We start from the raw sequence: 26,251 nt of genomic DNA, 5'->3' as shown, positions 1-26,251 counted from the left end.
CAATCAATAGACTGGCAAATCAACATCAACATAGATGGCTGCAAGGTTACACATATTGGAAGGTGCAATTTATCCTGCCCAGACACACTGATAGGCTCTAAATTAACTATAACCACCAAAAAACTTGCATCACGTTGTTGTTGATGGTTCAGTGAAGGCACCTGCTCCATGCACAGCAGGAGTCAGGTAAACCCAAACAAGCTGTTTGACTGTGTTAAGAAAGGAAAAGAAAAAAAATACAAATATCAAAATGCCATTGTAAAAACTGAAAGCACAATCTCACCTTGGATTCTAGACATCACAAAAAGAGGTACAGAAGAAAAAAGGACACGACAGAGAAGAACAGGGAAAACTGATCAAGGACTTTTGAAAGAATCTGTTAAAAAAGAGTTCTGAAATGCTAGGGGACTGTTTAGATTTGAGAGAGCTGATGCATAAGAGAAAAGAGTTATATGAAATAATAAAATCTATTATTCCTATATCCAGCTATCACAACACAGCAAACAATATGGCACTCCACAAAGCAACAACCTTTTTTAAGTTTTTTTGCATCTCATTTTGCACAATACAGCATTAACCAGTGGCACTCACTGTCAGAGGACAGAGAAGCCAAGAGCTTAATGGAATTCAGAAAGGCTTTAGACATTTATGATAAAACAACCATACCTGATTTTATATGGAGCTTTTCATCTCTAAAAGTGCTTTTGCAAAGCTCTCTACAAAACTCAGGATCGCTATCCCCCATTTTGCAGACTCATAACTACATTACATGTAATAAAATGTATAAAGGGCTTTAAACACTCTTGCTCAAGGCATCAAGACAAAAATTACCCTATTGATTTGCCACAGTGAGAGACAGATTGCAAACAGAGCACACTGATACTCCCAGCATCATTAACATCTTTAAAGAACCTACTTGGAGCATTCCGCTCCCACATTCTAGTTAAATTTGTCACCCCCTCTGCTGGGGTTCAATCTGCTTCCAAGGATCTTCTGTATTTATTAAATTACCTGCCATTGCAAGCACTTGGGACATTGGTGATGGACTCTTGCTTTCTCCCCATGACAGAGCAGAATTGCTGTTTATGGTATTTCATACTAAGATTTTGGGATGCTGAGAAGTATCTTGTGGCACACAGTGTGTGAGAGCATCCCATGCATATATGCTGTCAGCCATCCTGCACAAGACATCTCTTCCAGGAATGTCTGTGGTAGCAGGAGACTGGACTGGAAGAGCTAGGCTATCCCTTGGACTCCATACAGAGGGAAGAGATGATGGCATCACATCTCTTTAGTGGGTATCTCCAGAACACAGTAAATTGGAGAGGGAGAAAAGACATATCAGAGAAGACAGGAAAGGAATCTGGCCACAGTCCTTTTCTTTCCAACTCCTGATAACGACAGGGCTACATACACATGACTGGTAAACCTACAGAACAGCTTTAGATGAACCAGGACAGCACAAACCGAGGAGGAACAAAGCGATGTCCACCTCAATTTAACACAGTGAGAGAATGAAACTAAGTGCCATACCAAAAGATCTGCGAAGATGTCTAGGGAGAATATGGCTACTGGTGAAATGAATAGGGTACCTGGGTGCCTTAAAAACAGCAATAGAAAACCTAAAAACCATTGCAATGACAGTGTAGTTCTGTCCAAGAGACTGCTATCTCCTCTTTCAACAAATCTGAATAAGCCTACAGCTAATACAAACTACTATAGCCTTCACTAACACTATCAGCCTGGTAATCAAATTGACTGACAGCACGGATGTTGCAGGGAGACACGCAACTCTAAACGGAATTGTCATTGCCTCCTTTTTGTACTATCTTTCCTGCCTACCTTTTACAAAAGCTCATTCCTATGCATACCAGATATTTCCCATTCAAATAGTTCCCTCTACCAATACTAACTGATCATACTGCTGATCACGGGCAGATTCACGTCTTTGGAATTGGAATAACTCCTGCACTGCTCCCCACTATCTAATAATTCATTATTTGTGTAAGTTATGTATAACATTCCTAAAGAATCACCTATAGGTCTCTGCCTGCTCATATGAAAGCAGGGCCCTCCATTGGTTCCCACGTAGGCAGGTACATTGCTAACTTTTCAGACCTATACTTTTTAGCTAGTTCCCCTTGGTGCAAACCCTGACTAAAAAGGCATTCCCCTAATTCTCAGGTTTGGCTTCCACAGCTCAAAATAGTCCTAGCAGAGATGAAAACCCTTCAGAAATTCTGGCAGAGCAGTGGTACAGCCGGAAAGCCAGAAACAGAGCTTTAGAGATTGCAAAAGATAAATGACAGAGATGACCCCCTAGACTAAAGTGACATTTTCTTAGCTTCTCAGTTTCACAAACACAGGAACAAGGAGTCACATAACCAGCAAGATGGCCAGTGCACTCTGTACCCATGGAAGGATATACAGAGCGAGCCTGCTCCAGACAGCTGGAGTCTGGTGTTGGTGCTGGGGATTTGCATTGCCAGTGCTAAATGCAGCTGAAGTTAAAGCAAACACGTTTCACGATTTGTGCAATCTTTCCTGGAGATCAGGAAAGACTTTTCCAAACCTAGGCCAGCCCACTTCACACTGAACAGGTGTGCAAGCTCCCACCCTCCAAGCCATCAGGACTCTGAATTTCCACACACGAGCACACACAGACATCAACCTCGCACCTACATTATGCATACTCCCATAGTCTTCCCGCTAATGCCCTGATTCATAACATGGTTCCTAAAAGTCCATGGAGGTGACTAAGGGGTGGCCTAGCAAAAAAACCCTAGTTTGAGATGCCACTTGGTTCAGGTAACACGCTGGGCTGAGATCCATTTCTTCCACCAGTCACTTCCCAAGCTGCTCTATAGAGGAGGAAGCAGCGTTGTTTGAATGCAGCACAGGGCACTAGCAGTCACCTTGCTGAACCCTATCCTGTCTGGCTGGTGCATGGACAACCAGTACTGATCGTGTGCTTCTGTTCCATCTTCATTTTGCTCCAAGCTCGGACATTTGTGTTCTGATTATCTCTCATTACTGACGACCTTGCTGTAATGAGTTTTAATCTGCCTCATATTAATTAAAAACATTTTCATTAGCCAGCTCAATTTTAGGTAAATAGCTAATAGAAGCAACTGAGCTGCAATTAGTTATCTGTGGGGCAGTTCAGGTAAGAAATCAGAAGGGAGCAGCTGTTCCCCCTCTAGACACCTCTGTGATATAATGCACTATTCTAAGTCTCTGGAGCAGAGAAAACAAGGAACGCAGGGAAAGGATGGTTAGAGACATGGGGAAAATAACATGGTAAAATAACTGGATCTTAGCACTTCTATAGCTAAGGCATTACCTGCGTGTCCTCTCCAACTAACAGTTCCAGATCGAACTGCTGAATACAGGAATCTGAGAGTCAAGCTGAGTCCTGTACACCTACATACATCGCCTCCAGTGAACAAAGTTCTGCTCTTGAAGCCATCTCCAGAAGATGATGCCTGTGACTGCTCAACAGGTCCCGCACACAGGCTCTCTTTTGGGGCATGTGAATGGTACTCTCACATGAGGATAAGATCAGATCAGATTTTCATGATAAGGAAGGATCAGGCCTATGTATATACAGACATATAATACTTGCAAAGTCAGCATGTTCCCAAAAGTGCCTTCAGTGCCACCCTGTCCTGATAGAGTTGATACACAAAGAGATATATCCTGTGCTTCATTGCAGAGCACCCATGGAGGATAGGAAGTCATTCAACAGCACGGCTGTAGAAAGCACAGAAACATTTATAGAAGCCGCAGTGAAATCAGGCACATGTCTCAATCCATTGATCACAGTGCCTGCAGCTTCTGTTACAGAGGCAGGTGAAATGATAATAAATTTGACACAGCATCTCTCAAAATCTTGCTTACAAAATTAATTCCACTCAGCTTGGATCAGACCATGTGGCACCGCAGTGAAAACAAGCTGAGGGATATAAAGACACCATTTTATATTTTATATAGGGGGAAGGGGCTCCCAGCCATCAGTCCTATTAAGCTCTGTTCTATTTGCTATTTTTGGTTGTTGTAAGGAACAAGATCAATCCAGACATGTTACATTCAGAAGTGTTTCCTAAACAGAAGCTGCCAACATGCCCTACAGAAACCATAGACTATTGACTGAACATAAAGAGGTAATGTTGTGCAGCAAAAGTGATGTGAAGGGAGAACGCTCCCTACACAGCCATGGCCATGTAAGGAAACCGTGGGAAGGCAATAACATGGGAAGTGCAGGTTGGTCCTGGCTCATAGGGCACAGGAAGGAAAAAGCTCTAACAAGGCCACAAGGAAGTAGCTGTCACTGAAGCTCATAGAATTATGGCTACGCATAGGGAGGCTCCACATTGGCACAAGTTGAGTGTAGGGATGATCTCTTTGCTTGTAAAAAGGTCTGAAGTCCCAGAAAGAGCAGAAGGAGCAAAACAAACAATCAAAAGTACATCAGGAGCTACTGCAAGACAGATGAACCACTATGGTATAAATGTGAAAGACTTTCAACCAGATGGTGCCAAGAAGACCGACCTGGTAACATTTTCAGACACTGTAAACAGGAAGGGAAACGTACAGGATGTTACTATGGTTAGTAAAGAGGTGGAAGATGAGAGTAAATGTGTATCAAGGGAATCTTTTCAACTCCTAGCCTTCAAAGCAAAGCGAAGGATCCTAGCAGCAGATGAAAACAGACATCTAACAGACTCTTCCCTTAGTCCCCACCCCATCTCCTGCAATAAAATGGAGCTGAAAAAGCCATGGAGTCCACAGGAAGCATCGTCAGACAGGATATACTGAAAGACACACTAAAAGATGAGGTTTATCAAAACGGATGGCCCAAGCACAGAAGGAAGATAAAGAAAGCTCAGCTGAGTCTCATCTAGTTCAGCAGCTGAGGTTCAAAACAGGGTAGCTTCACACAGTCTGCTCTCCTAGTGTGGGTGTGCAGGGGAGAAGGAAGCACAGAAGCAGCCGTTGCAGCTGGAGGGGAGAAATCGTCGCATCCACTTTGTCAACACCAAAGAATCTGGGCTGACATTTTTCTCTTCCCAACAGTCGAATCCCACCCTACCAGCTGCACGTCACAGCTGACCTCCAGTCAGGACCTATCTGAGTCAATGTCAGGCGATTAAACCATGCAACAGCAGCTTCTCCCGCTTGTACATACGCAAACTCTCTCCTGACAGGTCACTCCAATGGCCAGGGGAGCAGAGCAAGAGGGCTCCCCTCTTACAGCCACACAGATGAGCACCAGCATTTATGTTCATCACAGGACCCAGAAAGAAGGGTTTCCACTGCAGCTTCTCTAGAGATCTCAGTACATCCCCTTACTGAATTGACAGAGGGAGATTCTTTTCCCCTTCTTTAATCTGAGAAGCTCTGACCTTTAAAGTACAGACCTCTTCCCATAGGAACAGGATGCCTGAAGAGGAGAGAGACAGTAACACATGAAATACCTAGAAGTGATTAAATTGGATTGACGAGGAAGTCAGGAAAGATAACCACCATGGGATTATGCTGTCAATTCCAAAAAACTGTAGTGACTGTCATAGCACTACATCCAACAGACAGAAAGTGGCTGCAGTGCCACTAAGTCATCATCAACGGTAAAGTGCAGTCCTACTTTAAAAAGTGCCTATGTTGGGGAAAAAAAAAAACACCAAGAAATGTCCCCTTGTTACTCAGTAGGTCTGTTCCCCTTCAGGTATCAGTCAGAGTTGCTGACTTCATTTATATATATATATATATATATAAAAAAAAATAATTCCAGCTTCTTCATCCAGTTAACATCACACAGCTCCATACCAAGAAAGGCAGTTGGTGTCTATTAGCATCCCAGCAATGTCACCACTACAGGAGACTGAGCTGCTGTCTCTTCTGATCCATGCACAATCAATAGACTTGTTAGACTGCAATTAGAAGGTCAGATTCTTCCTTACAGCCACTCCTTTGCTTTCACACTGAAAACAATAGGTTTGTCCAGGTGCCAGTGGAAGCAGAATTAGGAAAAAGTGGTCTTAAGTGGGTGCCAGTGAAGGTAGCATTTGATCTACTGAAGCTGCTAGGAACACAAATAGCAGGGAGAACCTATATTGGCTTTGAGGGTACCGCTTAAAAATAGTATGAGACAGCAGTTTAATAAAGTAAAACATATGAATATTTGACATGGCACCATACTGAGATGAACAAAAGGAGAGCCTAGATGAGGCCGCGCATTGGTTGTTCATTATCTAGACGAGATTACTTTTGCTCCCACAATAAGCAGAAGATATTACCCCCAGCAGTACCAGAGGCAATTGCCTTTATTGCAGCAGGTATCACAATGAACAATATTGTACGTGTTTCCCTTGCACTTCACTGCGGCTCACCGAGGTTTTGAAGGGAATAAAACTGAGATTGTCTCAATATGCAATTACATATTCAACATTTTGCCCTTTCCATTGCCACTTGCTGAGTTTTCCCTCATTCAAGAGATGAATGAGCATCCATGAGGTAAGGACGCTGCATTTGTAAATGTCAAACATATTATAAGAACCTAGAATAAAATAGTGAGTAAAGCTGCTGGATATCTTGTCTCATTCTAATTTTAAGAAAACAGAGCATCCCTCCACCTGCAGACTCACTGTCAGCCATTATTTTATTTACAAAGAATTGGGTGCAATGGGAAACATTATCAGTGCATGAGGAGTTGAGTAGAAAGCCAAGAAGAAAAGGAACAGAGAGCCTCCACCTCCAGGTAACCTATCCCATCCAGGATCAAAGTGACGGGTCACCAGTCTTTAAGAGTGGTTCAGCCTAGGAAATTATAAAATAGATTCCTGCTCTATTGCCTGTGGAGGAATATCCCTACTTTTATCCCCTACCCTTCCAGAGAAGCAACTACAAATAGCAGGAAGTGGGCTTTATCAAGTAGAAATCTAAGATGTTTTTTTTTTCTTGATATATGAGATGCTAACTACCACAGATCACCTGTGCAGCTACTCCAAGGGGCAGCGTAAGAAAAGCCTGGTCCATCACTACCAACTTACTAATTCTTTGAGGAAAAAATGCAAATTGGGCAGTGCTTGCCACCATTTAAAAAAGAAAGCACCATCTAGGAATCCAGAGGTTTCAGTTTCAATCTCACTTGAGCAAAAGCCAAGGTTTCATCAAGAGGGGGAGAACCTGGTGTAAGACGCTAACACTGGACAAGAGGAAACAAATATGACACTGCAGTGGATATAATAGGCAAGAGAAACTCTCCATCAACAGACCAGTCAAAGACAGCCAATTTCTAATGTTGACTAGAAGGTAAAAAGTGAACTTGAGACAGAAGGCCTATCACAAAGGCAATCTGTACAAAACCTTACAGAAAAATAAGATTGACAAAGATCCCCCAAAGAACTAGTCCTTGCTGGCAAAATACAATTATTGTGGATAGTCTCACAGACAAAATTTGCATGCCAAAAAGGACCATAGAGAATCAGCACTACAGAAGATGGGTGTGAAGCAAAGCAATGAAAACAAATCAGATACTAGTAAATGCTATCTACGACTTCTAGCGTCATATAATTATTTCATTAAAGCATTTATATTTTGCACAGAGATACAGAAATTCCACAAAGAAGGATGAAGTCACTGTGAAACAGAGAGTTGATGTCCACAGCCAGGGGAAGATGAGAAACAGGATAAATGTGGTCTTGGTTGGTCTCTGTAAAAGAGTGGAGCTTCACTGTTCTCTCATTAAAAAGATGATGGCATGAAAGAGCGTTGTGCATTGATTACCACAGAGGATGTGTTCCTTTCCTGGGCAAAGACAGAGTGCTGTACATACAAGCACTTGACTGAAGGTGATAAACTCTGTTTAAACATCTGCCTGATAAACTTGAGTGAGATTTCAAAGAAGGTAAAGCTGAGAATGTGAATAGGCCTCCTCCAGGCAGCTTATTTATTCTAGATTATGCCTATTCTGGAGCCTAAAATAGACTCCTTTTTAACTGTGTGCTCATCAGCACTTGGATTCAATAGCATCCCATAGTAGCCAGTCAACTGGGAGATACATATCTAATTACCTCTTTGAAAGCACAATTACCAAGTCTACATAAATTGCTATCCTGACTACACATAACTTGGGTGAGCTTCTAAACACAGCCATAAGCAATCCAGATATTTCAAACTCTTTCTCCCCCAGGCTTTGACAGAACAATTCAATTTCACGGAGGCAGGGTATCTCAGTCACTTCCACTACAGGAAGGCAGGCCACATCACAACAGTCCCCAGAGACCATGCCACAAGGATAATTTGGGGTAGGTAGTCTGCAGCTTCCAGGGGGACACAGGCACACAGAACATCACTGGCCACTTGGAACTTGGCCAGCACAACAGATCTGATGTCCCTGACACAGGGAACCCTTAGTGGCCATAAAGCAGTCTGGATAACGCCTTTATGTCTTGTAAAATCCATCAAATCTGAATGCAAGTCCAGCATTCCTCACTTCCAAGCCTTCATGATGCTGCTCAACCATGACCCAGACAGAAGACATTGGTCCAACATCAACCATGAAGACCTCCCCTCCATATGGCAATGACCAGTCAAGCTCATTTTGGCACATGATATTGGGAAACCAAAAGTTCAATAAAAGCAAGCTTGGAAACCCACTCTATACTCAAGTCCTAGTTTTGCAAATCCCCCATCGCAAACAAAATTTGTGTTGGCTTACAGAGAAGTACATGTTTCTAGCAGTTAGATGGGAGCTGTTAGATTTTACTATTCAGTTGCCTGAAACAAGAAAAAGAAATCTCCTCTGTTGGCTTATTAATCTGTCATAACGAGATTCTTCATAATTAATTTGTCCCTAACAGTTGCTTTGTAACAGTAGCGAGAGAATATTTCAGGAATGGCAATTACCTCTGGTGTCAAAATGATGAGGAAAACAAATGTTCAACTATCAACAAAATGCAGTGCCTTTTCCACTCCCACCCGATGGTGGGTGACAGCACTGCACATTAGAATTACAGTGCGGTTAATTACTTGGCATGTTGAAATTGAGAATTCATTTCCCCTCTTGAGATGAAATTTGTTGAGTGATGCAGGAGAAAGGAGGGGCACCTGTCACGGGGACGGGGGTTGTGTGGGGAAGCAGTCTTACCTATACTTTGCTGCTTCTTTAATTTATTACATGTATCTTCAACAATTACAAGCAGTGGACACTTTTTTAAAATATTTAAAGGAACCTTCCTTCATCAGCAACATATACGTCCCATCATTTCAAAGATTTTGCAAAAAGACAGAGCTTGACTTCTTTGCTGCTCCTTTTTTTAAATACAGTATCTTTCAAATAAAAACCACATGCCTACAACAGTCTTTCAATACCAATACGAAATATAATGAGTTTCTAGGCAGTTTGTAAACGGAAGAATTCCTTGGGCTGTGAGCTTATCGGATTTCAGCACGTTATGGAACCTGATACCTGACTGTTTCTTGGGTGAGATTTCCAGGAACAAAACTAAGGCACACACAGTATGGAGCTCATCTCTCCGCAGGACAACTCTCCATGGGGACAACTCTCCATAGGAAGCCATTAGAGTTAGTATGAGGGTTAGAGGTGTCCCGCATAGAGTTGTACTCACGTAGACTTGTGCCCACTGAGAGTTATCCCATGGAGAGTTGTCCTGGATTCATGCTGGGAATCCTACTCCAGAAGGGGACTGGGAAGGAGAAACCTGCTGGCTCAGCTGCCATGGACACAGTTGTGCAAAGCTGCAGCCTGAAGAGCTGTCCTGCCTGGAGCTGGCAACAAATCCACCAGTACGTAGGTCTCAGTTTTCTCAGAAAACTAAGATTGTGGCAAATCAATTTAAGACCTGGTAGAGTCAGTCTGAATCAAATCTGATAACAGCATGGCAAGGGCCAAGGAAGCGGCAGCCCAGGCTGAGGTATCAGTGGGGAGAGGCAAGGGCAGAGCTGGCGCTGGCAGACCAGGAAGCTGATTCAGGCCCAGTACAGGATAGCAGCGCAAGTGAACAGAGAGGTCAGCTGTGCAGGGCTAGCATGGGAAACTGCATGCAGGCAGGTGGGGATATACCAGGATTGGTGCATATGTGAAGCTGCTTCTGCCTGCATTTCGCTCAGTCCTGAGCCATGTTACCAAGCACTTGCTACCCTAAATTACAAATATAGGTTTAGAAACATCATTCTCACTCCTGTTACACACTCAGTCCCTAGCCTTTGGGGCCCTCCACATGCATCAGGTTGCAGACACCTCTTGTCTTCAAGCACACGGCCCAGTACAAGCACGAACTAGAGCAAGAAAAGCACAGTTCCAGCTAACAGCCTTGCTGTTTCTCACTCCCCACCACGCAGAAGCCATCATTTCATTATAACAATGTTCCCCAGTCAAGGATCACCACTCTTTATATTGGTAGTGAATAATTCGCAATTCAGACTGCCACAGCAAAACTTCAACTTACTGCAAGATATAGAAGCAGGGAAGCTGTCCTGGAGAGGAAACGGGGAGACAGAAGAGGCAATACCAAAGCATTTCAGAGATGAAACAGCTCCTACCGGGCTCTGGATATGCCCAGCTGTGCTGCCTGACTGTGAAAGCAAAGGAAAGGGCCTGAGGGAGGAAACTGTATCTTCCCTACTTCTCTTGACAGGACAGCCTACAATAAACACATGGGAGTGTAAAGTCTGCTGCCCTTTAGCAATCATGCAAAAACCAACTTGTGTTCAGAGCAACCCTTCAATAACAAACATACTGCACAGTTACAAAGTTCACAGGCAACTCAGAAAGAGTACATTTTCAGAGACTGCAGGGGCAGGAAAGACATTTTAGGAGATGGGGTGGGATTTTGTTTCGGGGTTTTTTTTAAAAGCAAATCTGCTGGTGGCCTTTTCAGTGAATTTAACTGTAAATTCAGCAAAGCTGGCAAGACAGTAAATGGATCTAGGCTTGGCAAGAAGTATTTCATAAAGCACTGTGCATGCGTGTGTATGTGCAGGCTCACATGCGAATTCATTGTTAAAGCAGAGCTAGGAACAGAGTCGAGGCTGTATAAAGATGACCTTTGTCACTATGTTTATCTGTTCCCTGTGGGCCCCTTCCAAGTCACATCAGCTCAGTACACTGACAAAAACAAGTTGTTACTGGTGTCAGACCTGCCAAGATGATGCTGCTGCAGAGGAAGGAGCAGCAAGCCACTCTGAATGGTGCACCATCAGCAGAATCTGCAGCCATCGAGACAGAACTCTCAAGTTAAAAAAAGAAAACAACAAAAAAAAAAGAAACTTCAAACCAATCCTATGGCACTAAAATTAGACTTAACTAGAGTAGCAGTGAATGTGATTACCATCTTGGATTCATTCCTCCAAAGTCATCTTTGAACCTTTGACTCTGTCTTGGAAGCGGTTATTTCAATAGAAGCACTCACATCCTAACACATGGGCACACGTCTATAGGCAGACAGATGCACCCATCCAGATGTACAAAATGCAGACACGTGCTCGCATCAGGTTTCTAGTGAGGGCACTTGAACACCCTAGTCAATAAAGTACAGTAGGTTCCAAACCTGGCACTGAATTTTACATTTTGCTTTGTTCCTAGACTAAATGATCAATTGTTCCAACTAAAGAGAAACATAAGATTCCTTTTTTCCTCAGCCCGGCAGAGTCCTGTCTGGCCCTGGGGTACCGGATGGAGGAAGACGGCAGAGTTCCCTTCAGAGACACTTCCCCTCAAGTACGCAAATAAGGTGGCCTCCATCTAGGCAAAAGGGCTTGCCTGAAACCCACTAAGATGCCTTCAGTGTTGCCAAGAATTCCAGAGAAGTATTTGCAAGACACCACCCATCACAACACTGACCTAACAGACTAAATGAAGACACTGGCTTGACAGGTAAGCTAATTGTGTGCTACCCTCTAGCACATTCTTTTGTCAGATACACTTTAGGGAGAATGCCATAAGGTCACTGGTTTGGCAGAGCAAATCTCCAGTATGCAGTCCTGCTTTGAAATTCGAGCCTGGCCTGATATGTGAAATATCTTTGGCAAGCCACACCAATCTCTTCACTCCCGTTTTTACATCCCTGTAATCCTAATTAGAGGTCCTTCAAGCTGTGTTTCACTGCAAGCTGACTACAGTAACCTCAGAAAGGGGAAAAGAATCCACAATATGGGTCTTATTAAGGACTCGACAAACCAAACAATGTTTGAGATGCCCAGTTTGCCACTGCATGTACTGATGTGTCCCTGTCCACAAATGAATCTTTTAGGTATCTATTTTCCTAGTCTCAGATAAGATTATTTAAATTCTCAAGCCAGATGTCTTCCATTTTCAAAATATGTAAAGCACTGGTTATCTGTCAGCTCTATTGATTTTTCAGGTGGCTTCCAAAAACTAAGTCATATAAACCAGCCAGAAGTTCAAGGCTACACAGTCCTTTATTAAGAAAGCATCCCTATTTAGTACTTCACCCAAAGTCAATGGGACCAGCTTTAAGTTACTTACAGTGGCATCCTAAGAAATTCCCACTTTTTTTTGTCTCCTTCTCTCTTTACACAGGCCTTCAACCCTCTGAGAAATCCTATGTGTATGTCTATTTGCATCACTCACACGTAGGGTGAAAATCCAAATAAACATCAACCATAAACTCTTTCAGAGAGGACAACATCTCTTGCCATATCTCTTGACTTTGCACTGATGAGTGTTCATCAGGCCACAAAGATGATCAGAGGGCTGGAGCACCTCCCATACAAGGACAGGCTGAGAGAGTTGGGCCTTGTTAGCCTAAAGGAGAGAAGGCTCCAGGGAGACCTTACAGCAGCCTTCCAGTACTTAAAGGGGGCCTACAGGAAATATGGGGATGAACTCCTTATCAGGAAATGTAGTGATAACAGTTTTAAGCTAGAAGAGGGTAAATTTAGATTAGATATTAGGGAGAAATTTTTTACTGTGAGGGTGGAGAGGCAATGAAACAGATTGTCCAGAGAAGTCATGGATGCCCCATCTCTGGAGGTGCTAAAGGCCAGACTGGATAAGGCTTTGAGTAAACTGATCTAGTGGAAGATGTCCCTGCCCACTACAAGGGGGATTCCAACTGGATGATTTTTAAGGTCCCTTCCAACCCAAACCACTCTATGATTCTATGATTCATTTCACATCAAGACTCAAGGAGTAGTCCAAACACTAAATATAACAAGATTACTTCTTCACTTTTCATTTGCTCTTTTTATAGCGCTCCTCGTGGTGCAGGCTCCTTGCAGTCTACACCCTTCAAGAGCTTCTTAATAGTTTCTTCACTGTACTGGCTGAGATGTTCTTCAGATAATCTTCTACCTATTACCTACCTCTTCAGTAGCCATAAGGAAGCAAAGTAATGAGGTCTTCAGGGACTCAAATGAAAAGGGATAGCCCCACCTGGAGGAGAGAAGGCTTAATGCTCCTAAGGCACACAGTTTCACTCCTGCTGTGGAGGTGCAAGATAGATGCAGGACCACTTAGGTAAGTGGTGTGCCTGACACCTCACAGTCATGCTCCTGGAGTGAAGCATTTCAGGGACAAGGGGGCACAGCCAGGAAAAGTGCAATAAATGAGGCACTGCCTCTTTCCCCTCGCTTCTCTGCTTCTTCCTCCTCTAAAAATGTCACAGTGTGATGGCCCATTTCTCTGAATAAATCACTGCAGAGGACTGAGAAACATCCTGTTTTACACACACAGAACTCAAAAAAATAGACATTCCTAATGCTACAAAATTAAAACCCAGAGATGCTGCAGCCATAATGTTCAGCTGACACCACTCTAGAAAGCAGAAGAAGGAAAAGGAAGTGTTTTACAATAAAATTTATTTTACAGCTTTTGTTTACAGTACAAAGCCTTCATGCTTTATATGTTGAAAGGAAGTTTGCTGGACAGTGATGCTCAAATGTAGAGTCATCAAGCCACCAGCTGGCCCTGCTAGTAGCTTTTTTAGTCTGCATTAGCATCAACCATGACGCCCTCTTTTAGATGAAGAGATATCCTGGGGAGCACATAATAGGGCAACCTAGTGTGATTAGCTCAGGAACTGTGGATGGGATGGGCTGTGAAGCTCTTGACCCCTCTATTGCTGGTTGCCATTTAGCATGGTGACAGAAAGTCACTGCCACCTAACGGTTATTCCGTGTGTCATAGGGAAGTCCATTTGCTTCTTCTCACAGTTCACCACAGGTTGAAGCACAGGCAAAGAGAGCCACCATGGCTCTCACCGGCTGTGGTGTGGAACAGCCCACAGTCCCCACTCAACAGCTGCCTTTTTGTAGGAAAGCCATAGAGAGCTCCTGAGGATTTCTTTCTGCAGATGCAGTCCACCTCCATCATGAAGAAACTATTTTAGGATGTCACTTCCTGTTAGTTAAGGCACACAATGTTACAGAATCACAAGGGAAGTCCAATGACACAGGCTACTTTGTTGGTCTGAACTATACAGAAGCTGTAGGTTATTTTTGAAAAACATAAGCACATGTACACCCAACTCATTTTCCTTCCACAATCCTTCAGTCAGGCAACTTCGCTGTGAGACACAGCTCATTTTGAAAAGACCCACCCTACCGTGAGAAGCAAATAAAACAAATGCCAGGAATAGCCTCCAAGGAGCAAGAAATCTTATTCTGCATAAAGATGGCACAAGGTTACACTTTCCAAATATTTGCCCAGATACTGACAGCCCAATAACCAGGAGTTTGAATGAGAAAATCCTCATCCTGCTCTCAAAAGGAGGAAAGTTAATTAACCTCCCCAAATGGCTTTTCCCTGACAAAGCAATTCTGAAGCCAACAAAGTTAATTCAGGAATGGATTCTCAGTGTCTCACGAGACACCTTGACCAGAGATTCTCTCTCCTCCCTACCTCCTCTCCATAAAAAAAATACCTGTATCCACTTTCACAGCAATAACCTTTTGGTTCACATAGGAAAATGATAACGAATGCCCTGCTCAAGATTTTCCAGTATGGACGCCATTGCGGAAATCTGCAAGATGACCAAATCATTGCAATCCTCTTAGTACACTGACAAAAACTCAGAAGCCCATTGATACCCGCACTTAAACAAACTGCATGTTGTCAGATACCTCCTGACTGACAGCACGATCAACAGAAATTGATGCCAGCAATATAGAAAGTGTCAACCAAGACATCCAGATGCTACGAGGAGAGGCACACTGGAAATGTCACCGAGCAGGCTGACAAACACTCAAGGAGGCAAACACTCTAGGAGGCAGAAGAATGTCCTCTACAGAATAAAATGGTTGAGAAAGCAATAGGTAAAGAAATGGCACTGAGCTGGCTGCTCTCCCTCCTCTGGCCCAGCACAAGCAGGAGCAAAAAATGGGAAGAAATGCCCAAGTTTATGTGTACAAAGATGGCCAGAATAATTTAATGAAACAGACATGAAGTGAAGAAAGCTCCTATCTCCCCTAATGCTCCTGATGCTAGACCTACAAACATCCAGCCCTGGGGCTAACCATGGCTACACCAATACGTTTGCATTATATTCATATAGAGGAAAAGGGCAGGCACCCCAGAAAAGAAACCATAACTCAGGAGAAAGATAAAGCTACCTATGCGATCCAGCCATCAGTGGTGAGATGAAGAAACCTTTGGGACAGACATGAAGTCTGACCACCTAAGCAGGTTTCTCTCCGCTATAGGGAGAGCAAAAAATGGAAAAGGTAAGGCATCTTTTCTCTTGACTGCTGCTAAGAGCTGTGAGTGCCATCAGGAAGGCAGATTCTCGTATCTGCTGGCTGACAGGAGAACCAGAGAGAGGTAAAGCAACCCCAGGGACACAAAATGAATTCCCAGCCACTGCTTCATGCCGCATGGAGAGTAGCAAATACACCCCCAATCTGCTGACCATAAAAAACTGCTAAGAACTAAGTGGCTGAGAGCATTTAGCATCAAAAGCAGCCCATGAGGGATGAAAAAATAGAGTAAGATTGAAGATAATTCCTTGGAGCTAACTGGGAACCTTGCTAAAAGCCCCTGGGGAACCCATTTCCTTCTTAATCTGCTTTGCATTTAATTGTTTCCTAATGACTCTGTCCCTGTTTGGCCCCAACAGGCTCGGGACTAGTGCAGCCACTGAGGCTTCCCATTTGTCATCTGAAGCTGTGGGTAATTTAGAGGCACCAGTTTAATGGCTGACTGGGAATCCGTGGAGAGTGAGTTAAACATTATCATTTGCACTGGAGTAGCACCCACCAATACGCTGAGTACCAGGAGGCGATGCACAGAAAAAATCTTCCAATCCCAGCTGCAAACCCATCCACGACACAAATGCAGCTGCACCCCGTCACCACATTCAGAGGCAGAGTGGTTACAACCATACTTGCTGGCACTATCCACAGTCTGACCAAATCCCTGCCTCACGGAATCTCTGTTCTAAGCATAGCACCAAAAGTAAGGCTGAAAATCAGCAACAAATTCATACACTTTCTTAAAAGAAAATTCCAAACTCAGCATATGAAGAGGAGGTTAAGCTGTCCTCACTTGAAAGACAGAAAGCCAACAGAGCACAACGAATAGCTGAGAGTAGCAGAGATCTAACCAGGACAGAGGCAAGTAGAAGCAACATTGGATAAGTATCCTTCACACACAACACTTACTTGGGAGAGGCATTCACATCCTCTTGATCCTATTCAGTGACTAACCTTTAGTACCAATTGCAATGGGGTAACTTCTTCAAAGCTGAGCTAGTCCAAGACCAACAAAAACAGCTCCCAGTGTTAAAAGAGCTGCAAGATGGTGAAGACTTTCTTGCTACCCACTTAGATCTGCACTGAGGTTCAGGATTTGGCGTGCACTCGGCCAGGCCTAAAAAATCTCCCCTGCCAAGCTGATGCTTTGCTAGCAGAAGCACTACAAGGATGCTGCTGAGGAATCCACAAGGGCTGTCACTGTCCAGTGGTGGCCCTCTGTACACCTGCCAGCAGCAGGACAGGCCTCCATAGCCCAACGAGTTTTGCTAACTCATGTTAAGCCTACACCTACTTCCTCTTCTCTATCTCCCAGCTCATTCCTCTTCACGCAGCCAAAGGCCATGCCACATAGCCCTCTTGTGCCATGCTGACATGCTGCACTTGCCGCTCCAGGCACAGAGGCTGACTCAGCCAGTCTTGGCTGCCAAGCAGGGAGAGGACAGCTCTGTGCAGCACCAGCAAAACCAGGCCCTTTCTGGATGCCAGGGGCAAGAATTGACAAACCATCAAAACCTGCATGACAGAGGTTAATGAAGCCATGGAGAGACACGGCAAAAGGTCAGGAATTTGCAAGGACTGCTGCAAACTGCTGCCAAATGACAAGCTGTCCACAGCACTGATAACTCCATAAATGAAATGTCACTCAAAAAAACCTGCAAGCAGCCCTTCTGCAAACCAGGTTTCAAAGCCGCATGACAGAGACATGGGCAGATGGAAAGTGAAGCTCCAGACTCCAACACACCTACCTCCAGTTTATGCCAGGGCATCAGTGCCACTCACCTGAGATGAGGAGCTACAGCAAAGGAGCTTAGCATCCCTAGACAGAAGAGGATGAGAACAAGCCCAAGAAAGCCTCTCTGCAAACTGTTCCAAATAGTCTGCAACCATACTGATGATGATGTGGATTTTTTGCCAGAGGAATACTAATGCACACTGAAGTCCAGTGTCACTGATTTCCACCTGGCCCACTGCTGTTCCCAGCTTTAGTGTGCCTGCAGTCTGAAAGTCCCTGGAGAGCACCACCCCATGTATTACAACCACACCAGTGGCCTAAATCCTACATGCACTAAAAAGAAAAATGAGGTTAAAGACCTTACTTCAAATATACTATGCAGACTGCCCTAATTCAGCACAAACTGTATTTCCCACTCCAAAGAGGCCCTGAGCTGGAATAGCAGAAATACTGTGGCTACATACACCATCCACACTGAATTAAAACTCAGTGTCACTTACAGCTCAAGGTTTTGTAGGGCTGTAGGCTGTAATGGAAGGTGCAGCACAGGACTGAGAGGAACAGTACGAGTGCACATCTTACTTCTCACTAGAAATGTTTTTTCTATTCACGTAAATTAGTGATATCAAAACACGACAACGTGTTTTGCAATGAGATGTACTTTGCCCAATTCTGATATCTTCAGAGATTTGCAAGACTGATTCATCCCTATTATTTCCCTTCCAACATACTCTTTTTCCTTAAATCCCTTAGGCTTCATGTTATGGCCATTACAGCAGGCTAAGAAAACACTGCCAGGCCCCTCCCAGCAGCAGATCTCCACACAACCTGTCTGGGCAGCAGAGGGTCAGTGACAGAGTCCAAACATGTCTCATCCCACACACCGAGAACTTGAATTTCTAATGGATATAAGTGAGCACTGGTTGCACAGGGCTACTCTTGATGAGGGATCTTCTCCATTGGTTGACACAGATCCTGCAGCAATCCTATGTAATATGCAGTACAGTTTGCTTCTGCTGTTACCAATTTGGTAGAAGATATATTGAATCATTAAGCTGACAGCTTGATCGTTTTCTTTACAGCAAAGGCTTTGGCAACACACTCCTGCCTTACAATTTCTGAGGAACACAGTCCAATGCTACCGCTTACCTGTGATTTGAGGAAGTCATACTCCTCTGATCCATATGGGACGCTCCGAAGGGAGGTGAGGTAGTCATAGGTGATAACTGCCGTCTGCAAATGAAACCAGAAATGTTAAGCAAGCTCTGAAGTTATCTTGGATTACAATAAAAAAAACTTCTGTTAGGGAGAATGTACATGGCTTAGGTTCCTAAGTTTTGGCCCCACAGTGGAGTTTATGGCAATAGACTCATAAAAAATTACATTAGAATATTTAAATTTCAATAAACACTTATAGAAGGCAGTGCAGGGAGCTCATTGACACATAGGTATTAAAAATAACCAACACTTGGTACTTCTATACTATCTTGCATTTGAAAGCTCAAAAGAACTGTCATCATCTCAGTCATTCTCTGTCAGCTTCCACAAAAAGGTCTGCTGCTTGTAACAAAGGCCATGAAGACCCTGTTTTGCCCCACCAGTTATCCCATACTTCATCTTCACACCTCCAACCTGCTAAACCACACTGGTGCCCAGTGAGCTCCCTCTGGGTAGATGGTTCAGCAGGGAGCAGAGTGGCTGAAGACAAGCTCACCAACTAGCACAAGCAGCAGTACTTTTGTGGATATTCAGCTGTGCAAAGGACTAGAGGACCAAAGCCTCAGATATCCAATTACAAAACAACTATATGGGGATCCAGCTAAAGCCTACTAGCTAGACATAGCCACAGACAATGGAATTGGATTCCTAAGTGCCTTAATGATTTCTGAAAATGGACTTGGGTATTTTCACAATTTTATCCTACAATTAAAGTTCCTCTTTTTCCACAGTTAGACAACAGAACAGAAACATACAGATAACATTCATAAAGTTTACTTTGCGGGAAGAGAAGAGAATATATACCTAGATGAACCTGCACGCTAACCTGCCATTTGAACTTCAAGATCCTTGCTATAAAGAACCACCTGGATGACTCAGATTGAAAAACAGATATCCTCAAACCTCCCTACTGAAGGAGTAGCATCCCATTTTGGGACAGGATACTAACCCCTTCCTTTCACCACAAACACACCTAGTAAAACCATAAAGCACAGTTGATGTAACATGAAAGCCAGGGAGGCAAGAGGATCAAATCTACTTAGAGATAAAGTTGCTGGAACTGACAACAGGGAAACAGTCAAAAGCTCAGAAATGCATCCAAGAAGGGATGAATCTGGCAATCAGTTACAGACAGACACGCTCCTTCCCTGTGAAGGTTAGGTTTCTCACATTTCCTGTTTTCCAGATCGGAAATTGAGCTTTTCAGGTTCTTTTGCCCCTGGTGAACTCAGGAGCTGCACAGCTACAGAGCATCATATTCAGAAGAAAAATTTTCAAAGCATCTTCCTAACCTCAAAGAACAACTTTGAAGTGGAGGGAGGTTCAAATCAGCCTTGCATGAAGGCTTGAGTTGATTCTTATATTATCTCTGGTTTACAAGGGTAATTATCACCTCCAACTTGAAAAGAAGCAGCTAACAGATTGGCCTGTATTACAGAGGAAGAGGGAATTAATTAAGCGGTTGCTAATTACATCATAATCTTAAACACTAAATTAGTATTATGATGATCCTGATAGGCAACTCTGACATTGCCAAATCCATGCTAGTGTGTCAGATGTATTTCAGCAACTGCACAGAATGTTCCTACTATATACCCAAAACAACTGGGATAACCTCAAAGAAACACAGCAAAAGCACAACTGTTCTGCCGTGTTTCTAATTTTACCAGAAAACAGAAACTGTCTAAACTGTGATTCTGTCTAGGCCACTGACTCCATTCTCATCCAAGATTAGTGCTGTCATTCATGTTACAGTGTAAGACTGAATCTCAGAGACATAAAGTGACCTCCAAGATCAACAAACTCCCTAACAAATGCCAGATTACTTCTTTAACTCATCTTGTACCCAGTCCAGTGTTATATGTCACAAAGACTTGGGATTCCACTTTGTATCAATGGATTCTCAACAACCTACATTCTTCAACCACTCCTGAGGTACCCTCAGATCTCATCAGGTCATTGCACAGTGTTCCCTCTGAACAGCTGCCTACTCACACGTAAGCAAGAGCCAGCTCCCTAAACTGAGGCTTAAGAAGACATGTTCTGCTGGCGCACTTCACCAACTGTCTTAAGAAAGTCTGCAAAGGACAACTGAACCCATATGCTTAAAATACAAGCAGACTCAAATCTTTCTAATCAAACCCAGCTGAAATCTGTCCAGAGCCCTGCAGCTCTAAGCCAGGTTTCTTGAACTCCACGTGTTCTTCCCTCCAGGCCTTTGTTGTGTTTTGGTTTGTTTATCACGACACAATTTGTCTTAAATTTTTGTGTCTGCTACTGCTGAACTTAGCTCTGAAGAATTACTGTTCCTTAATTACAGCCTGGTTTTGCCTGGCTATGGTCCAATGAGCAAATCAAGCACCCAGGTAAGAAGCCTGGGCAAGACTAAATTAAAGGACAGACACTTCAGGTCTATACGCATCTCACCAACATCCAAATTCTCTTGTTTGCTACAGAGTCTCAGCTTTCATCTACAAAAAGAGCAAGCCTGAGAAGCTAGGCTTATTAGAAATGAACATGTCTAATTGCTCTTTCGGCTTCACCCGATCTATGGCTAAGGAATGGGAGCAGTCAAGGCTGCCAGTGCTCAGATGAGAGCTGACCTCAGCCTTTCCAAGAAAGAGAAGGTCCCAAGCTGGGGAAGCAGAGGTCACTGGTGCAGCAGGACTGAAGAAGCTAAGCATATGCGGTCCTATAGCAGTGGAAACAGAGAATTCAAAAGAGACAGAAAATTCGTGTTGAAAAGTATACAAACACAGAGATATAAACACACACTGCCATCACCTACAGAACACTGGCAGCATGGTTTTGGTGGTCACTGCTTGCAGCTATGGGTGCTGAAGCCTCTACTGCATTTAAAAGCAGGGCCACTGAAGTGCTTTACAGCCTATGATTTGTGACCTCTCTGAAGGCAGACAACGTGAAAGTCAAGCACGTCTTTAGATTTGCTAGTGTCTAAAGCAAAGAAAATCTCCTGTCCCCTACTTCCCATTAATCAGGAAAGTAATCACTCAAATCACAGACGAACTGCGCAGCTTCATCACTGCAAAATTCTTACTTATTTTTGCCTTAAGCAGACACAAAAAAACACTGTCTTCAAGTCAGATTGAGAAACGTTGGTCAAGCAGACAGAACTCAAGGGTAGAACTCAAGCAGCCTGGGTAGCAGGTTCCTCCCCAGCCACAGTGAACTATATTCCTTTTCCATGCCTCAGTTTCCTGTGCAGTAAAATTGAGACAGTTGCTCCCTGTCACCAGGCAACACAGGGACAGAGCACAAAGCTTAGCACTTATTAGCTAAGAAGGACAGTTTGTATTTCTGCCCTCACGCTTTTGAAATAAACACTAATTTCTCACAACAGTTCATGGTGCAGTCTGCACATTTAAATAGCACAGCACCTGAGCCAACCCACAGAGTTTGTTTCTTATTCTATCTGCCCTCAGGAACTGACTCTCTCTAAAACTCATTAATGAAGTGCTTAAAAGTCATAGAATATGCAGACAGACAGCTGCTTACCACTGGGGTTCTGTAAATGATGGAGATCGTGGCCTGAAGTGACAGATACATAATGCAAGTGAGGTACAGGGAGACTGATACGCCCTCCAGAGTCTCTGCTCTCTTTGTTCCTGGCTGCTCATGGATTCATCAGTGAATATCCTCAAGGAGAAGGCAGCAACCTGGTTGGCTGGCAGTCTCCATTCTCACGTTTTCTGGAGTGGTGATCAACACAAAGGTGAAATAGCGATAATGCTAGGCAGATGTAGCATTTCTTAGGTGAGTATGGTAATCAATCCAATCTCAGTACATCATGTCCCATCTTCGCTTAATCCTTGCTTTGAGAATGATCCTCAAGACATCTGCCCACTTCTTCCCAAATCTCTCATACTAAGGGTGACAGGGCAATGGCTTCCATAGCATAGCAATACAACTGCTACGATTCCTAAACCAAAATGTTCCAATGCAAATATAGCATATGCAGACAAGATGGTTTGAACTAGATCACTGTTACAGGCCGCAGGACACCTGACCTGGGTGACTGACCTTGAAGGGCGTCTGATGAAGACACAGGCCCAAAGTGAGCCCTTGCTCTGACAGTCCCACCCTATCCACAGAAGCAAAGAAAGTTCTCTGCAGCTCAGTATCTCTGCTTATTATTTCCAAAACGTGCAAATGACAGCTCTACACCTTCTATGCTTTCACCTCTTTTCTACTATGTCCATAACTTGAAGACCTCCATATTGACCTTCTGACTTCAGGAGCCAGCTGCCAACTGGAAATGCAGAGAGAGAATGCAGGAAATCCCAAGTTCTTGCGAACTCCAATTCCCTTACCCACCTAGCGATCTTCCTGGGCATTACTAGGACAAAACTTACTGTGGCAATGGCTCGGCCCACTCGAACAACTCCAAAATCATTGGGATCCAGGAATTTGTTGCCATACAGATATATACCAGAAGTGGCTGCCACCAAGGAGGCAAGTTTCAAGGCCCTTCGTGCCATGACCGATGAACCCTGCCAAGACACAAAAGAGCAACTGTAACATCTGACACAGACATAGTGCTCCCACACTTACAGCTCCAAGGGACCTGACAATCCAAGTTCTAATTGCTCCTTTGCATTGCTAGCACTGCGCTCAGCCAAGAGCAGCCATGCAGCAACCAAATGCAAGCTCTGGCTTCATTGTTATTTCTAACTGAGTGGTGAACATGGGCCACAAACCCAGAAGTAACTCACTGTGCTAGACCTCATGTATATACAACAAAATATTTGCTCATGGTCAAAAGGAGTCTACATGGTCTACAAGGAGAAACAACAGGTGGACAGAGACAAGGGAGCACGTGCTCACCAAAAGTCAATTCTGATCACAACAACAGGCCACTTTGTCACTGCAAATGTTTTGAAGATATCACAGCACAGGCAGATTGCAAGGGGATAACAGAAGATGTAAAGAAACAGGGTGTAAAAAGAGTTCTTGTGACGTTAAGAGCACTCAAAAATTATTGGAAACTCTGCAAGGCCAGTTGTGAAAATGCCTGACTGCTGCTGAGTGGTGCAAGAAGAGGTGGTGCATCCTTAGAAGCTGCATGCAACTCCAGCAGCCAGTGGCAGCCACATACAACGCGGCTGGGGGACCTGATCAGAGGGACTTGTTTTCACATCATCACCATCACATTCAAGAGCCAGGCAGAGACTGCACTGGCAGAGCAAACATTTGCAGGAATCAACAGCTCAATCCTGGCTCTGTCACAGGTCCAGCACAGGCCTGCAGTGAGACACTGCTCTCCTCACTCACTTTTTCTCTGGAAGACAAAGGTAGGGAACAAACGCATTTCTGACACTACGTCCTTTGAAGCCCTGCATTCATTGCTCATAGAATATAAAGCAGTGTAAACATTTAATTCATTATATGTGATGTATGTATTATGATTCCTTATTTCACTTTAGAGGATTCAGACTTGGAAAAAAATTACAAATCAAAATCAGGTACATGTTTCTGCCCTTTCCCTTGGCTGGTATTCGATAGAAAATATGATCAGCCATTCTTTCTGCTTACACTGTGTATCAAGAGGCATAGTTCACCTACTCTGCAAGTATTCAAGAGCACCCTTAACAGAATGCAGGTTTTTACTTTATCAAGATGAAGCCCACTAACACTCCCACTCTTAGATCTGATCAAGAAACTTTCCTACTTTTCACTCGGAACCTTCCAGAGGGTCAGTCTGGTTCATGCCTTTTGTCTCGGAAGCCTTGTAACCAAAAAATACATGCAGTGACACAGGTCAAGGATTTCAAAAACAGTTCACAAAAACAGTATCAGCAACATAGTCCAATATAACACAAGAGACCTCTGTACACAAACCTTAGCTAAACTTCATTATTTCCTTTTATTTATTTTACAAGCCCCAGGTAACTTCAAGGCGGAAAAGCCAAGATTCTGCCAGTGCCAGTCAGAGCTGCATGCAGCACCCCAGCTGTTTCCCCTGTCAGAATGGGTAGCTGGCTCAGGAGTCCTCCAAACCTACAATCAAACTCAAGAAAAAATACATCTGTCCTCTTGACAGCAGCCAAATGAACATGTGCTTCCCAAAAAAAAAAAAGGCTGCCCTCCTCTCCCTGCTTCACCGAAATGTTGAGGCGTCTTCCTGGAGGACTGACCTCTTTTGTACAGAAATCTCTTGTATCCTCTGTGACCTTCAAAAAACATTTTCTGCAAAGTGTTTTAATTAAACCATTTCTGCTCCTTGTACATTTTTGTAAGATTTTGTTTACTGGAAAGTGAAAAGTGCAAACAGTGACCTTTTTTTTAACACAGAAAATATGCAGTTTTTTCCATTATTTTTTCCTTCACCTTCTTTATTACTAAAAGAACATTTGCTTGAAAGCAGGATGCAAGTCCATCTGTTCTTGCAGTTTATTCCTACCTGAAGCTATAATCTGTAGTTCATGACATCACACGTATTGCCATACCCGCCAGCTGTACATCAGAAACAAAAGGCAGGAACTTAGATAGCAAATAAACAGGCAAAGCAGCTGAGCTCTGCAGCAACATAGCTCCTGCTTTTATGCTTAACACATCGTACCAGTAAGAAGGGAATAATTAACCCCGCTGCCATGAAAGGGGCGCTGTCACAAATCAATAGTAGAATCTTAGGATGGTTTGGGTTGGAAGGGACCTTGAAGATCATTTAATTCCAACCCCCTGCCCTGGGCAGGGACACCTCCCACAGAGCAGCTGCCCATCCAGCCTGGCCTTGGACACCTGCAGGGACGGGGCAGCCACAGCTTCCCTGAGCAGTTTACTTCAAAGTTTTGCATATGGCGCTGCTCAGGAGCCCTTTCCAACTGCATCCGCTGTCGCAACACCCCAGCGGTGCCTCCGCCTCTCCCGATGCCGGCCTGCAGTAATTCATCGCCTCCCGCCGCCTTCCCGGGACTCGCAGGGGGCAGAGCCGCCCCGGCCTCGCCTCAGCCGCTCCCCGCAGCCCGGGCGCCGCGGTGCCCCCGCCAAGGACGCGAGGAGGCCGCCGGCGGCTGCGGCGGACTCTCCTTCAGCCCCGGCCCCGCGAGCCGCCCCCGCTGGCCCCGAGGCCGCACTTACTGCTTCGCCGGCGCCCAGCTGCCTGCTCCTTCCCCCCCCGCGGCTCGCACATGGTACGGCCCTGCCCGCGCGGCATGCTGGGACATGTAGTCTTCAGGTGCCGCCGCTGGGCACAGGCAGCTAAAAGTTATTATTCACGCTAATCCTACATTTTAGTTCTAAAATCATAACATCTACACATTTTTGTGTGTCATGCGTTCAGATTTTCAGGCACTGTATATTGATAGCATAAACTATGCAGCTATACTTAGCTTTTGTCATTCAGTGGCATGCACACATGGCTGCCTAATACCAATTTATATTTAAGGGTGTAATTCCAAAGGCCAAAGAGATGTGCCTGAGATAAATATCTCAGGAACTGCTGTTCTCCATCCAAGAGAATGATCCAGTACAACAATTGTGTTCATCGAGAATAAAAGAGCTGTTGGCAACAAGGAAAATAATTGCAGAATGGGAAAAAAAAAAGCT

General features: G+C 44.1%; 1 protein-coding gene across 7 annotated transcripts in view; it reads right to left on the bottom strand.

Annotated features, from left to right (window-relative positions):
• Positions 1-25,819, bottom strand: part of ADCK1 (aarF domain containing kinase 1) — a 122,299-nt gene extending 96,480 nt beyond the window's left edge. For 4 of the 7 annotated variants that reach the window (XR_008450019.1, XR_008450018.1, XM_054067800.1 and 1 more), the window contains exons 1-4: positions 25,784-25,811; positions 25,107-25,159; positions 23,059-23,196; positions 18,617-18,700 (exon numbers count right to left, since the gene is read on the bottom strand). Coding sequence is in view for 5 of the 7 variants with exons in the window: in XM_054067800.1 (XP_053923775.1) it covers positions 18,617-18,700; positions 23,059-23,184 (210 nt within the window). In the remaining 2 variants the exon portion in view is untranslated. Of the gene's footprint in view, positions 1-18,616; positions 18,701-22,201; positions 22,396-23,058; positions 23,197-25,106; positions 25,160-25,265; positions 25,734-25,783 lie in introns of those variants that run through there. The other 3 variants (XM_054067801.1, XM_054067802.1, XM_054067803.1) reach the window with 3 other exon arrangements.
• Between the last annotated feature and the right edge of the window lie 432 nt (positions 25,820-26,251).

The sequence above is a fragment of the Cuculus canorus genome, chromosome 5 (assembly GCF_017976375.1).
Source record: "Cuculus canorus isolate bCucCan1 chromosome 5, bCucCan1.pri, whole genome shotgun sequence".
NCBI lineage: Eukaryota > Metazoa > Chordata > Aves > Cuculiformes > Cuculidae > Cuculus > Cuculus canorus.
The sequence above is the reverse complement of the archived record's forward strand: the minus strand, read 5'-3'. Positions and strand labels throughout refer to the sequence as shown.